This window comes from Solanum dulcamara, chromosome 1 (genome assembly GCF_947179165.1).
Source record: "Solanum dulcamara chromosome 1, daSolDulc1.2, whole genome shotgun sequence".
NCBI lineage: Eukaryota > Viridiplantae > Streptophyta > Magnoliopsida > Solanales > Solanaceae > Solanum > Solanum dulcamara.
In genome coordinates this window covers 51,374,488-51,389,153 of record NC_077237.1, presented here as the reverse complement: position 1 = coordinate 51,389,153, position 14,666 = coordinate 51,374,488, and the positions used below count along the sequence as shown (strand labels likewise).

The window sequence follows — 14,666 nt, the reverse complement described above, 5'->3', positions numbered from 1 at the left end:
TAATTGTGGCAATCATAACTACATGAGTCAAAGAAATCATAATTAAGATAATCAAGGAGAGTTTGAGTCTTTTAATGAGTGAGTTTGAGTCTTTTAATTAATGGAGTGTGGTGGAATGCTTATATGGAGATTCTATATGGCGTAAATTAATATTTATAAGATGCAATATTTCATTCCATCAAATAGAGGGTACAAATGAGCCATTAGTATGAAATAAAAATATTTTTGAGCCATAATTTAAGGTATACTGTAAGGATAGTTTTGGCCTTTTGAGTAAATTATAATAGATCGCTATAAAAGTGTTTCACTCTCTTCGAAGCTCCACACACATCCATCATTTACTCATCTTTCCAAATCTTCAGATGTAAGACACCTTCTCTATCTCTCGCTAGCGGTGTACGTTTGTCCAGTGTAGATATAATTGGTTTGCCCGTATGTGTGTGAATCTCTGCATTTTGTGTTTTCTGCTAATTCTGTGTGTTGTTGATCTGTTTTCCAGTGTAGAAAATGGCGAATTTCAAGGTTTCTCGCGTCGAAACTACGCCATTTGAAGGCCAAAAGCCTGGTACTTCCGGTCTCCGTAAGAAGGTAAATCTGAAAGCAAATTAAGCTAAATCAAATTCAAATAAACACTTCGTTCGAAATAAAAATTTGAATGTTTTCATCAGCTTTGATACAGTTTCTAATTAATCTCTGTGGAAGCACGGTTCTATCTCCTTCCCATTTCACCGATTCAGTGAAATTTTCAGATGTTTTTATTTTTTTTATTTTTTTTTCTGTTCGAGTTCAATCCAATTTCCATAGGATTTGCTTGCACTTATTATCTTTTCCTTAAAGTACTTATTAAGGTATACAAATTGTAATCAGCAGGTATAGATCTAAGGAATGAATTGTAATCTAATGAGATCTTGTATTTATGGAAATGAAAATATCAAATGGTGTGACAAGTGTCTTTTAGAAATTACTTGATCATATTGTCTTTTCCTCATGCATGGTTCTTTGGACATAAACTAAGGGCATGTTTGGCCATACAATATGAAATCATGATATGAAATTATGAGATTAAGTTGAAATTTTGTTTGGACATGCGATTTGAACTCTTTATGTTGTATGTTTTCTCATTAACATAAAAATCCCATAAGTTGTATAATTATTAAAATTGTTCCAATTCTTTATTCAATCTTACCAAATAAACAAAAGTTTATAAAATCGTTTAATATGCTGTTAGAAAACTATCCCATTGTGAAATTAATGCCTTTGTTGCGAGTCTTGTGCACTCAATATAATGATGAAAAATTATTTTTTATTAAACTTTGATTTGAATGAAGTAGTAAAAAATTTGATAAAAAATAATGAATTTGGTGAATTAAATGATACAATAGGAATTAATTTTATTTACATATGAAACAAATGGTAAGTAGATATAAATATGGGGTTGTTTTTATAAAATATAAACTTGTGGGTTGCTTCCATGTGACTAGGAGGTTACGGGTTCAAGCCTTGAAAATAGCCTCTGGCAGAAATGCAAGGTAAGACTGCGTACAATAGATCCTTATGGTCGGGCCCTTCCTCGTACCCTGCGCATAGAGGGAGCTTTAGTGCACCGGGCTGCCCCCTTTTTTTTTTATAAACTTGTGGGTCAATTTTTGTATTTGAAAAATCCCAAATCATGATTTGAAATTCCCAAATCATGATTTTTGGAGAATTTGGGATTTTGTCTCATGAGATGAAATCATGAGATGAAATCAACGTGAAATCGCATGTCCAAACGCTGATTTCATCTCATGATTTCATATCGCGATTTCATATCGTATGTCCAAACGCCCAAGCTATTTAAATTAGATCAAGTAAGAAATTCTTACTTGCCAGTAACACTATGAACTATGGTTAAGGACAAAGAGAAGTTGATTAGTTTATGATGGCTTTTTCAGTCCTCGATCAGTTTTTTTCTTTTCTTAAGCAGTGTATGATTCTTGGGAAGGTCTAGAATCTAAACTTGCTGACGTACATTAGATATCGGATTCAGTTGTATGTGATGAAAAAATGCAATTTATATAGTACTTTATGTGGTAAGTTCTAACATAGAAATCCTATTTTTGAAAACAGCCTTGTGGTCGGGCCCTTCCTCGGACCCCGCACATAGAGGGAGCTTTAGTGCACTGGGCTGCCCCTTTTACTTCAATATATCTCTGTGAATTTGTCAAATTCATTTTTTTTCTAAGCTAAAAACACTGATCAAATTGGGTTGGAGGGAGTATTCACGACCCAGCAAAAAGAGTGCTGACTTTGTTAATGAAACATAGTTCCCTACAAGAGGGTTTAGCTTAAAGGTAAACTATATCAGACTAGTTTGAGTTATACTAAGAGGGAGTAAAAACGAAAGCGCACACAGACACACAATTACAGACCCCCCTAAAGTTACATTGACGTTCTCAAACTCTACCGCTTTTAGCCAGTGGGCTTGTTACTAATTTGTTTTCCTTCACATTCCTGTAAGGATGAAAGCCTCAAACATTCACGTGGTTCTTCCGAATACAGCTAGAACAATAGATTAATATCCGTTGTGTTCATCTTCTTCGCAGCTCTTTCTGCATTTTGTTTGAATATTTGCAAGACTGGTAGTTTAAATTGTAGTTAGCTGACTCATGAATAAACCTGAACTTTTGGACATCAGTAGTTCTGCATGATATATTGTCCATATAGTGTGTCTTGTCTTGTTTATGCGCTGTTATCTTAATGGCTTTTGATTGTTGAGCCTAACATGAAGTTGGTTGGGCTGTTTCAGGTGAAGGTGTTCATACAACCTCATTACTTGCAAAATTTTGTTCAGGCTACATTCAATGCCCTTGGAGCTGACAGAGTTGTTGGTAAGGAAGTTTATGTTTTCCTTGTCTAGCTGTATTCCTCTACATTTCTTGTATGTATTTGAAGTAGAAGGGAATCTGGGATTTGGAGGTTTTGGTGCCACACTACTTTGAACGTAAAGGTGTTGCTATTTATACGGTCCAAATAAAGTAATAATTTAGCCGGTTTGATCAATTTTGTGCCTCATATCGGGTTACTTGTCTTTTTGATTTATATTGACAAATTTATCAAACAAAAAAATGAAATAATTATGACAACTTACTGCAAAAGATACAACTTTGAAGATGGAAACTAATATTTTATGATGATAATAAAAGGGAAGAAAAGAGAGTGAGCAAAAATTAAGAATAGACAAAACGTCAACAAAGATCATGTTAAAAAGTTCTACAAAAAGCTTTACCAAATGGGATTCGAAATTGCGTCCTTTGACAGTGAAATTTGACTCTTCATAACTGGCATCATATGTTCAACTATTACTCCGGGTGGCACAATTAGTATTTATTATATTTCTTATACATATTATATATACACAAAGTTCCAACCCAGGCATCCAGTGGTGTGGAAACCACACCCTTCTACATAAATCAGCCCCTGAATGGAAGAGTTGATAATTATACCCCCCTTTTTGGGGGTCAGTTGATGATTTTGTTGTCTTGTCCCTTCTTCTAATCACACTTTAATTGTGCAGGTGCTACACTTGTGGTTTCTGGTGATGGCCGATACTATTCGAAGGATGCCATCCAAGTACTATTAATCAAGTTTTTCCTATGCAATTCTTTATTTTGCATTGTTTGTTTGCCTTAACACAATCACTAATATTAAAAAGTTCTCTCTAATGCATAAGGGACATTCTGAAACAAAGCAAAGTTTCCTTTTCATGTTTTTATTGAAGCCCAATGCCTAACTTGCTTAATCATTATGTCTTGATTGAAGGATATAATTGAGAATATAACCTCTTTGATCTGTTTCATTGCAGATCATTACAAAAATGGCAGCAGCAAATGGAGTAAGACGTGTTTGGATTGGTCAAAATGGACTTTTGTCCACTCCTGCTGTATCAGCTGTTGTTCGTGAGAGAGTCGGGGCTGATGTAAGTACTTTTCCTCTAGAGCTACATCAGATTGCTTTATTCATATTTCTTTTTCCTTTTCGAAGATGTTAGTTTACTTGTTTCAAGTATCTGTTAACATAATATGTTGTTAGAATAGGAAAAGGAATACAACAACAACAACAACCCAGTGAAATCCCACAACGTGGGGTCTGGAGAGGGTAAAGTGTACGCAGACCTTACTCCTACCAAGGTAGGACGGCTGTTTCTGAGAGACCCTCAGCTCAATAGAAGCATAAAAAGAGGTTAGATACTACTAAGAAGTACAAATAGTATCTTACTTGGAGGATCAAGGTCATGAGCAGATCGTTAGATAAACACATGTTGTTATGTTGAGGACCACCTTGTGATAGACATTCTACATTCAAATATTTTGTTTTAGTGGGAGGTAATTTGGTGTCTTGGAAGAGTAAGAGTAAAGTGTGGTTGCTCGATATTAGTGCAAAGGCAGAATATCGAGCAATGGCTGTACCAACTTGTGAGCTAGTTTGGATTAATAGTTGCTGAGAGACCTAAAATTTGGAGAAATCAGTCAAATAGAACTTGTGTGTGATAACCAAGCGGCCCTTTATATCGCATCAAATTCGGTATTTCATGGGAGGACTAAGCACATTGAGATTAACCGTCACTTTGTCAAAGAAAAGATACTCTCACGAGATATTGTTACAAATTTTTTGAACTTTTCACCAAGTCCCTCTGGTTGTCGTATTAATTACATAAGAAGCAAGCTCGGTACATATGGCTTGTATGCACTAGCTTGAGCAGTGTTATAATAGAAATAGGAATATGATTTGTATACCGTATCTTACTTGGAGAAGGATTGTCATGGAGAGTCTATAAATAGAGCTTAGTGTAAATAATGTAGATACACAATTCAACGATATTTTTCTCCTATATTTCTCACGTACATCATACTTAACACAGGGTTCTAAAGCTACTGGGGCATTTATATTGACAGCAAGTCACAACCCAGGTGGCCCTCATGAGGTATTACCGACAATACTTTCTTATTTTTGATGCTTTGTTTCTGCATCTCTCCAACATTATGTGATAACCTGTTATTGAATTGGTAAGTTTTTAATTTCTATTCTAGGATTTAACTGATGTTATGGTCCTTTTATCAGTTCATGTTTGATTCACAGTTGAAAAGTATGATTTTTCTTTTCTCTTTACGGCTTTTCCCTTGCTCTGTTATAACTAAATTGTATTCTCTGAGACCTGAAAATCATGCTACGTACTAGGAGTCGTTCCCTTAGCTTGTAGAATTGTAAAATTAGTATGCTTTCATTTTTTTTGGTAAAGAACTGGTTTTGCTCATTGCTTGTTTGGCTTAAATATACATCTTCCTTTTAAAGATGAAAAACACAACTTACACGTTCTGTTTTATATTCTCTAGGTAGTTAGTATTTACTTTTTATTTTTTGTGAGGGCGGGGAGGGCACATGATGAAATGTGCCTTTGTTGCAGCTGATTAAGAATCTATAACTATACACACACAACAGACATCTATGTACACGCCCTTTAAACATGTTCTATTGTGTGGAGGAAAAAAGTTGCAGGGAAGAATACATTATGGTTGATGAAATGATTGTAGGTCTCCTTTCAGATTATTAGTAGGCGTTTGGCCATAGATTCCAAATATTTATCACGTTTTTTTGGAAATTTATGGAGTTGGAGTAGTGTTTGGTTATACTTTTTGCAAAGAACACTTGGAATAATGTTCTTGGATGTACTTAAATACAACTTCAAAAGTGAAAAATGACTTGGAGGACAGGCTATAAGCTCACTACTGTTTTGGTCATTAAAAAACAGGTTATAAGCTGTTTTCCAGATTTGAAATACAACTTTAAGTTGGATTTGGAATTTTCATGGCCAAACACTAATTCTCAAATAAAGAAAAAATTATCCCAGAAAAAACTGAACAATTTTTATGGCCAAACTGGTACTTAGTATTACTGATAGAGAGTTCAGAGTGCCTTTGAATTAATTATTAGCCTCAAAAGGTGTTTTATTAGGAGGACAACACCTGCGGTGGGAAAATGGTTAATGAAAATAAAATAAATGTAGGATATCTGTTTTTTTTAGAATTCTTATTAAATTATTTAGACTACCTTGTTTTGAATACCTGTTAGAGTGTTCAGAATACCCAGGTGATAAATTGTCACCTTTTCCTGAAGACTACAGTGTCTCATATGTATTCACCTGTAGGATTTTGGAATTAAGTACAACATGGAAAATGGTGGACCTGCTCCGGAAGGTATAACAAACAAGATCTATGAGAACACCATAACAATAAAGGAGTACTTGATTGCTGAGGGCCTGCCTGATGTAAGATGCACTGCTTCCCTAGTACATTTTCCTGAGTCTTGATTTGATTGATGAAGTAACATTTTGATATGGCCCAACTTGAATGTAGGTGGACATATCTACAACAGGTGTCTCAAGCTTTGAGGGTCCAAAGGGGAAATTTGACGTTGACGTATTTGATTCAACTAGTGATTATCTGAAATTGTTGAAGTATGAATGTTTCTCTGATGTGCAAAAATAAATGTCTTTCTGCTTTCAGTTGGGAATATATGTCGAGTAATGCTTATACATGTAAATGTGTCCTTTGATATCTAAAGATCAATCAACAATTTGTTGTAAAGGCACTATTCAGCTATTATTGAACTTTGAGTGTCATTCCCTTTCAATTTGTAAGGGCTCGTGATATGTCTTGGGCTTGTTTTTGACTGAACACTTATAAGGGATATTTCTTCATGTATATGTCTTTGGACATTGTTCTAAAGCTAATTTTCATCTTTGTTACCTTTCATATTGTTTTTTTTATCGGTAGTTTAATTTAGTTATTCTTTTTGAAGTAAATTTTCTTATCTGACTCAATATTTTACATTGCATATCTGTTTCCAGGTCAATATTTGACTTCCCAGCTATCCAGAAGTTGCTCTCTTCTCCAAAATTTAGTTTCTGGTATGCATGTTGGAGACCCTTTTGATGTAGATTCCCCAGTCAATTCCTTTCTTGCTAAGAGTATCAGCTAGGTACTCACATCTCTTCCCATTGTAGCTATGATGCACTTCACGGTGTTGCTGGCGTACATGCAAAGCGTATATTTGTGGAGGAGCTTGGGGCAAATGAAAGCTCCCTAGTTAATTGTGTTCCCAAGGTCCTCTCATTTTCCTTCCATTGAGATTTTTCTTGCATTGAACTGTTTGGTTTTCTGTTCTTCTAAAGCTATATTTTAGGACTCCTTTTTTCTTTCTATGACATGTATGATTAATTTAATAGGAGGACTTTGGTGGAGGGCATCCCGATCCCAATCTGACATATGCAAAGGAGTTAGTTGCATGTATGGGATTGTCTAAAACGCATTCTGAACCCAATCCACCAGAATTTGGGGCAGCTGCTGATGGAGATGGGGACCGTAACATGGTCCTGGGGAAAAGGTAACTGCTTGTTGATTTCTTTTTTAAACTACAACTACTCACTTGTCTGAATTGCATCTTATATTTTGTTTTTTCCATTGTTTATTTTGTAGATTCTTTGTGACTCCTTCTGACTCTGTCGCTATAATTGCTGCCAATGCTGTACAAGCTATTCCTTATTTTTCTGGAGGTTTGAAAGGTGTTGCCAGGTCTGTATCGCTTGGAGCTAAGCTGTACATGATTGTTATGCTGTTAATATTTCTATTCAAGAGCAATTCATCTTTTGATGAAATCTGTCAAGTTTAACGTGATGCAATGCTAATCTTTCTACAGGAGTATGCCCACATCTGCTGCTCTTGATATAGTTGCTAAACACCTGAACTTGAAATTTTTTGAGGTACTATAGCTCCATTGACATTTATATGTTATTTATTTTATCTTTTATTGGTGGAGGGTTGAGGGCATGCTGGATTTTATGTTTTCCATTGCCTTTGTTAAGGTACCCACTGGTTGGAAATTTTTTGGTAACTTGATGGATGCTGGAATGTGTTCAATTTGCGGAGAAGAAAGTTTTGGAACTGGTTGGCTGTCTGGACTTAATTCTTGTATCTAATTTGATACAAGTAGGTTGGACAATTTAATTGCACATGTAAAGGCATTAATCTTTTTAATTATCTCTTCACAGGCTCGGACCATATTCGAGAGAAAGATGGAATATGGGCTGTTTTGGCTTGGTTATCTATCCTTGCCTATAAGAATAAGGACAACCTTGGGGAAGGCAACCTTGTGTCTGTTGAAGATATCGTTCGCCAACACTGGGCAACCTATGGACGTCACTATTACACTCGATATGACTACGAGGTTTTTGCTTGACAGTTCCTATTTAATGTTAAATGAATATTTTCTGTGTCTCCTTAACTCAAATCATGTCAATCAATTTCTTTTGTTTCTTTTAGAATGTCAATGCTGATGGTGCTAAGGAGCTTATGGCTCATTTGGTGAAGCTGCAATCTTCCATTGATGAAGTTAACAAGTAAGCTATCCTTCGGTTTCAACTTTCAAGTTTCTCTTTGGAATACCCAATGTTTCTAAAGCATGACTTAGGCAATTTCCACTCATTTTATATTTCTATTTCTATCTTTATACTTTGATGATGTCCATCCTCTGTATAAGAAATTCCAGAAGAAACTAGCTTAAACATGGGGTAGTAGGTCTTCCTTAAATTGTAATTATAACAAAGTGAGATTTTAGACCGATCCTGTGTACTCAATGACACTTGGAACTGTTATAGATAGCATCTAAGAGGTGCAGCTGTAGTATAATGTATTTGTGGGTGTGTTTCACTTTTTTTTTTTTAAAAAAAAAATCTTCTTGTTGATTCATCTAGTGCTACTCATTTATTTAACAGAGATCTGATGTGTCATTTGGGAGATGTTTTTCGTCCCTTACCAGGCACCAGCATATAATATCTATGACTCCTTCCCTCAAACTGAAAGCCTTTCGTAGTAGGAGTTTCGGAGAATATTCTATACCAAATTGTAATCTTCTGTGTGCCTTCCACTTTCTATTAATTTTGCGTGCAGCCAAACCAAATTCAACCTGTCAAGGGTCCATCTTTCCCCATGTGGTAGATTCATCCTATTCAAATTTAGTTGCATCAATGAACCGAGAATAGTTTAATCTCTATTTGAGTTTCCATGTCTGTTAAGTTTTGCTATGGTTGTTCCTCCGCTATAGTGGTCTCTGCTTAATGGTGCCTTAAGGTGTCTGGTTTCTTTGACTGCTTCATTGAGATCCTTGCAGCTTGCCAGCTTGGCACGCTTTTGGTAGTTTTCCATTTTCCTTTATATAGCCCCACTGCTGGTATGTAAGAGCAAGGTGTTCTCCATATTTAATATTTTAAATGATAGTTGCTTGATTATTTTTCTAGTTTTCCGAGTTCACAAATTTTATACCAGATTTCATGCTTGATACATGCAAAGTTCTATTCTCTTTCCAACTCACATTGCGTATCACAACTACTCTAATGCTACTTATCAAAAAGAGAAAATGGATGTCCGTGCTGGATGTTCTTATCGCTAGAAGTTTGATCTATTGGACACCGAAACCCAAAATTAGAAAGCACGTATTATTGCTTTTACAATCTATTCAAGATTGTGATAGTTTCAAGTGATAGTTTCAAGTGTTCCCAAAGAACAAGAAATGTGACTAAAACAATAAGTCTCCTTGTTATTTATAATTAGACGAGTGTTAAGAGACCTACTTCAAAATTTGGTTTTCCTTTTCAGAGACAACGCTGTTTGAAGTTGAAAACATTGGCATGCTGCTGCTTTTTTTTTTAAATCCAAAAATACGTGTAGTTAGTGTTTACCGTATTATCAGTCAGATTACTTGCCAATGACAATAGATTTTTTTTTCTTGGACCTTTTTGTGAATTTTAAAGGTAGCAATGGTTATTATAATGCTTCCTGTTGTCATGTAGGTACTTGTTATTGAGCAGAAAAAGTTAATACCATTGATGTATCTTTTCGAAGTGTAATGCTTGATCTTGAGATAAATTCCTTTACAGGTTTATAAAGGGAATCCGTCCAGATGTTTCAAATGTCGTGCATGCTGATGAATTTGAGTACAAGGACCCTGTTGATGGTTCGGTATCAAAACATCAGGGTATAAGATATCTATTTGAAGATGGATCACGATTGGTAAGGAATCTCCTCTGCTCTTGTATTACTCAAAATATGGGAATTAGAGGCAGTTTTGCATAGGAATGAAAAATATACAGAATCTCCCCAGATTTAGTACTACTCAAAATATGAGAATTAGAGGCTGTTTTGCATAGGAATGAAAAATATACAGATAACTGGGGATGCAAAATCCTGTTCTGGTTTGATTTCTCTTTCAACGAAAGAATTAGGGAAAAGGCTAAGTTGCGCGGACTCTTCACTTTTGCACTTTTGATGCTGCACCCGTGTCGGATCTCCAAAAATACACTACTTTTGGAGAATCTGACACGCACCCGTTGACATTTTGGAAGAGTCCGAGCAACACAGGGAAAAGGCATAAATACCCCCAAACTATGACTGAAATTTTAGAGAGAGACCTTTTCTTTTTGGGAGTCCTGATACCGCCTAAACTTTTTAAAATAGAATACCACCTTAAGTGCTCAGGTGGCAAGGAGAGTATTTCACTCTCTTTGAGAAAGTGAGAAGCATAAATTTTTTTTTTTATTGTAATATGATTTTATTTTAAATATATTTATTACTACTTTTTATTTTTTTTTTCTTTTCTTCTGTTACCTTTCAGCTTCTGGATCAGAAAAAGAAGACACCAGTGAAAAGGCCATATTTGAAATTGGATTAGTAATTTGGTTATTGGAAAAGTGGATAAAATCCAAATTGTGCAGTAAAATGCAAAAAATCTGGAAATCAATTTTATCTTCAACCTCAAATTTGAATTATCAACCAAATCCATCTTAAATCTTTGTGAAATCAAACCTAATTTTAGATATGAATTCCTTGAGATGTTCCAAGTCTTTTGAGATACCACCCACTCAAAACGGAGTTCGGTTGCTGTAACCCGAAATTCTAGCTTGAAGCTTCATTAATGGCTGCCTTTCTTTCAACCAAATCCATCTTAAATCTTTACGAAGTCAACTCAAATTTTAGATATGAATTCCTTAAGATATTCTGGATCTTTTGAGATATCACCCCTCTCGAAACGGAGTTCGTTTGTGGTAGCCCGGAACTCAAACTTGAAATTTCAAGCTTAGTGGCTGCCTAAGAGGGGGTACTTGTGCTTTTTCCCCAAAGAATTAACCAACAAATAAAGTGGAGTAAATGGAAAAGTTTTAATAGAAACTGTTGTTGGGTGCATATGATCATGAAATTTTTGGGTGTAACTTTTGGTACTGTGCTAGGTGTTCCGTCTCTCTGGAACTGGCTCAGAGGGTGCTACTATCCGTCTCTACATTGAGCAGTATGAGAAGGATCCATCCAAGATTGGGAGAGATTCTCAGGAAGCACTTGCTCCCCTGGTAATTTACGTTGCAGCAAAGATGATGTTTGTGGTCCTCGCGTCTTATTTTTCTTTGTTTCTTAGTGTTTTTGCTAAACAAATTTATCTTGTTACAGGTGGAGGTTGCTCTTAAACTATCGAAAATGCAGGAATACACTAGTCGTTCTGCCCCAACTGTTATTACATAAATGCTGTACTTGCTAGAACTAAATAATTGAATAAGTGTACTGTCCTTGCTGGACTAACACCAGAGAATATGCAAAGATGATATCAAGTTTTGAATTCTGTAGTCTTTTATGATGGAATCATGTCTGGAGTTGGAAGTGTTGTTCGAATATATAAATGCGGCAATTTCTTATTCCTTCACCTTTCATCTTGAATGACTAGGGTAGATAATAAATTTCTTTTCGAAAATAATAATGAAGACATGAAAATGTAGCAACAAGTAGTATTTGATTTCAATGTATGACTTATAATTTATATGAATTCTCTGATTTTTTTTCTGAAAATAAAGAAATATTTCAATGTAAAGAAATATACATCGTTTGATCTATGAGTTCTCTCTAGTTTCTTGTCCCTTTTCTGATTGATGAGACTCCTATTTATAGTTTCTTGTCCCTTCTAAATTATGAGACTCCTATTTATAGTTGTAGAATGATAAAGCTTTGATAAGATGAACTCTTCTTGGCCAATTGTATTTTAGTGATATAATTATATTTGATTGGTCAGAATATGTCACTTGTACACTCAATATATTTTTATTGGCTTTTGATTTGATTAGGTATGTTGTGTAAATATCATGATCTTATTGGTTCATCGTTTGACTTGATATGTCAATGTGATATCAAATTGGGTCTCTGTGATGAGATGACATCTTCACCTTAGTAAAATGGGATCATTATTTATAGCATAAATCAACAGGCTAACTCAATGATATTCAAGTATAACTAAATTCATATTTATTGAAATTAAATAATTAATTTAATTATATTAATTCATAATATTTATTTGAACTAAATATCATTAATTTATTATATTTCTAATTTCTTGTGGATTTAAATTCAGTAAATATTCGTCATCCACAAAGTGCCTTTTACTTATCGAATTTTAAGCTTGAAGTATAAATATTTATTATTATTTATTTATTTTGCATTATTCACTAGTAATTATTCCCAAAATTTTAACTTTATCAAGAAATGCACAATAATGTGCTCCATAGATTTAGGAATGACAATGGGTGGTGTATATGCTAGGCGGGGCTAATTGAAGAAAAAAAACTAAAGCTTTGAAGCAGGGGCGGGTCTCTCGATAAAAGCAGAAGCAGAAGTCAAATTCTTGAGTTTCTACTCTCATTTTCATTGAAAAATTCTCTTTTTTCATCTCATAAAATAACCAACAGTTGCTTATTTTTTGTTTGTGGAATTGTGGTCATCAATAATGATTAACAATTAGGGGCCATTTGGTTATGGTATAAGATAAAAGAAAATTTCATGAATAGATTTAGTCAACGGTACGACAGTCAACACTGTTTACACGCGAATTAGCTTTTGAGGTTGAGCAGTCTCAATTTCATTACAGGATTTGTGAATGAATGCTGGGCTGGGCCACCTCGAATGGCGTGAGCCGCATGCGGGGAGACCTGCACGTACGGTTTTTAGGGGGATCTGGTCAAAAAATCGGCCGACGTCCACTCGTCTAGAGGGACTGAAAAATTAATTGAGTACAAAACTTATCTTCAAGCTTTACCTTATTCTGATCGTTCAGAGGGCGATCGCGGGGTCACTGAATGAAGTCCTCCGTAATACATCTTATTCATGTATAAAAAGTTATATTAGTTTTACTAATAGAAGTTGCATTAGTTTTACTATGCTTAGTTGCACTTTTTTGTATCCTACATAATTAATAAGCATAATACATAAATATGCCCTTTAATTTGGCCCAATTTTACATTTATGCTCTTCAACTTTGGGTGTACACAAGTAGGCACTTAAACTTGTATAAAATGATCTCGATTGAATTTTAGGCCAATCGAATCAAAAGATAATTTTTCGGAGCAAAGCTGAAATTCCAGAGGAGTACGTGACCAACGAGGATAGTTCAATTTTCACAGTCGAAGAATTTTGAAAAAAATAAACTATGAGGGAACAAGTCTGCGTCGCGCACTTGTTTCCCCACAGGCCAAAATTTTCTGCCGTGGTTATCTTTAAAGAGGACCTTTCGGTCTTTTCTCCACCCCTCCTATACTTAACCCACGACTGATATAGGTCATTTTCGACATTAAAAGAGTTTCTAAACATTCCTAACTCCATTCTACGCATTCTAACTAGATACCTAGGGCTAAAGAGTGGAGAAAGGGCTAGGGTTCAAGAGATTGAAGCAATTTCTTGCTAGATTGATTGTTCTGTACTCATCCCAGGAATGTAAGGCTAAACTAAAGCACGAATATTGTTCTTCCATGTGCCCCATGATTGTGATAGGTTGATTTGCGAATGAATTGAGTCCCCATGATTGTAATAAGTTGATTTGTGAATGAATTGAGTCCCCATAATTGTGTTTCTTGAGATTTTCCTTAAACTCAACATATTTTTACATAATATGGCATAAATGATGTCTTCTATGAACTTTTTCTTGAACAAAGGATTTTTGACTATTTAGTTTATAAATCTTTGTGATATTTTGACTAATATTGGATGAACATGATTAAGGATTGAGTCTAGAGCCTTGAACTTGTGAATGTATGATTGTGATTGGGATGTGAGCATGATGATAGTTTTGATGAACTTGATGGTCTTTACGTTTTCATTATTGAATTCAATTGAATGGTCTCAACTAAATGTTGTCATAAATGATTGTCCAACTACTCATAAATGAATGATTTGGGAATGATTGAAAGATTAATTGTCCGAAAGGACTGATTGATAGAACTGATGAACTGATAAAAGTCCATATGAGATTTGTTCATTGGTTGATTGGGATTGATTGTCTTATGAGCATTGAGTCTTGAGAGGAGTATCGAGCACCGAATTGGGTAAGACTAAGTAATAACTCGAATCTAATAACTATGTAGCCAATGTAAGAGAGGATTGAACCTTAAAGTCAGATGTTTCCCTTTAATTTAATGTCCTGAAAAGATAGGACTTGATTGCTTGATTGGATCCTTGATTGGATGATTTGTGCTTTACCCTGGCAAAGTACTAGACAGTTGTGGAAACAACAACGACCTTGTTGTACGATCACTGTCTCATAAGTGATTG

The 14,666-nt window shown here is 35.0% G+C and overlaps 1 protein-coding gene across 2 annotated transcripts; it reads left to right on the top strand.

The window, feature by feature from the left end:
- Positions 1–255: 255 nt before the first annotated feature.
- LOC129884483 (phosphoglucomutase, cytoplasmic) lies at positions 256–11,778 on the top strand. Of its 2 annotated transcripts, none has more exons than XM_055958811.1 (19): positions 256–364; positions 500–588; positions 2,786–2,867; positions 3,554–3,609; positions 3,842–3,955; positions 4,898–4,960; positions 6,182–6,301; positions 6,390–6,490; positions 6,884–6,943; positions 7,040–7,139; positions 7,262–7,419; positions 7,512–7,607; positions 7,732–7,795; positions 7,898–7,979; positions 8,084–8,259; positions 8,355–8,431; positions 9,968–10,100; positions 11,315–11,431; positions 11,529–11,778. In XM_055958811.1, exons 2-19 carry the CDS (start codon positions 508–510, stop codon positions 11,598–11,600), a joined length of 1,752 nt encoding a protein of 583 aa, XP_055814786.1. In that variant the 5' UTR covers positions 256–364; positions 500–507; the 3' UTR covers positions 11,601–11,778. The 2 variants fall into 2 exon arrangements, with proteins under 2 accessions (XP_055814786.1, XP_055814851.1); XM_055958876.1 differs by lacking the exon at positions 256–364 and adding an exon at positions 378–396.
- The last annotated feature ends 2,888 nt before the right edge of the window (positions 11,779–14,666 follow it).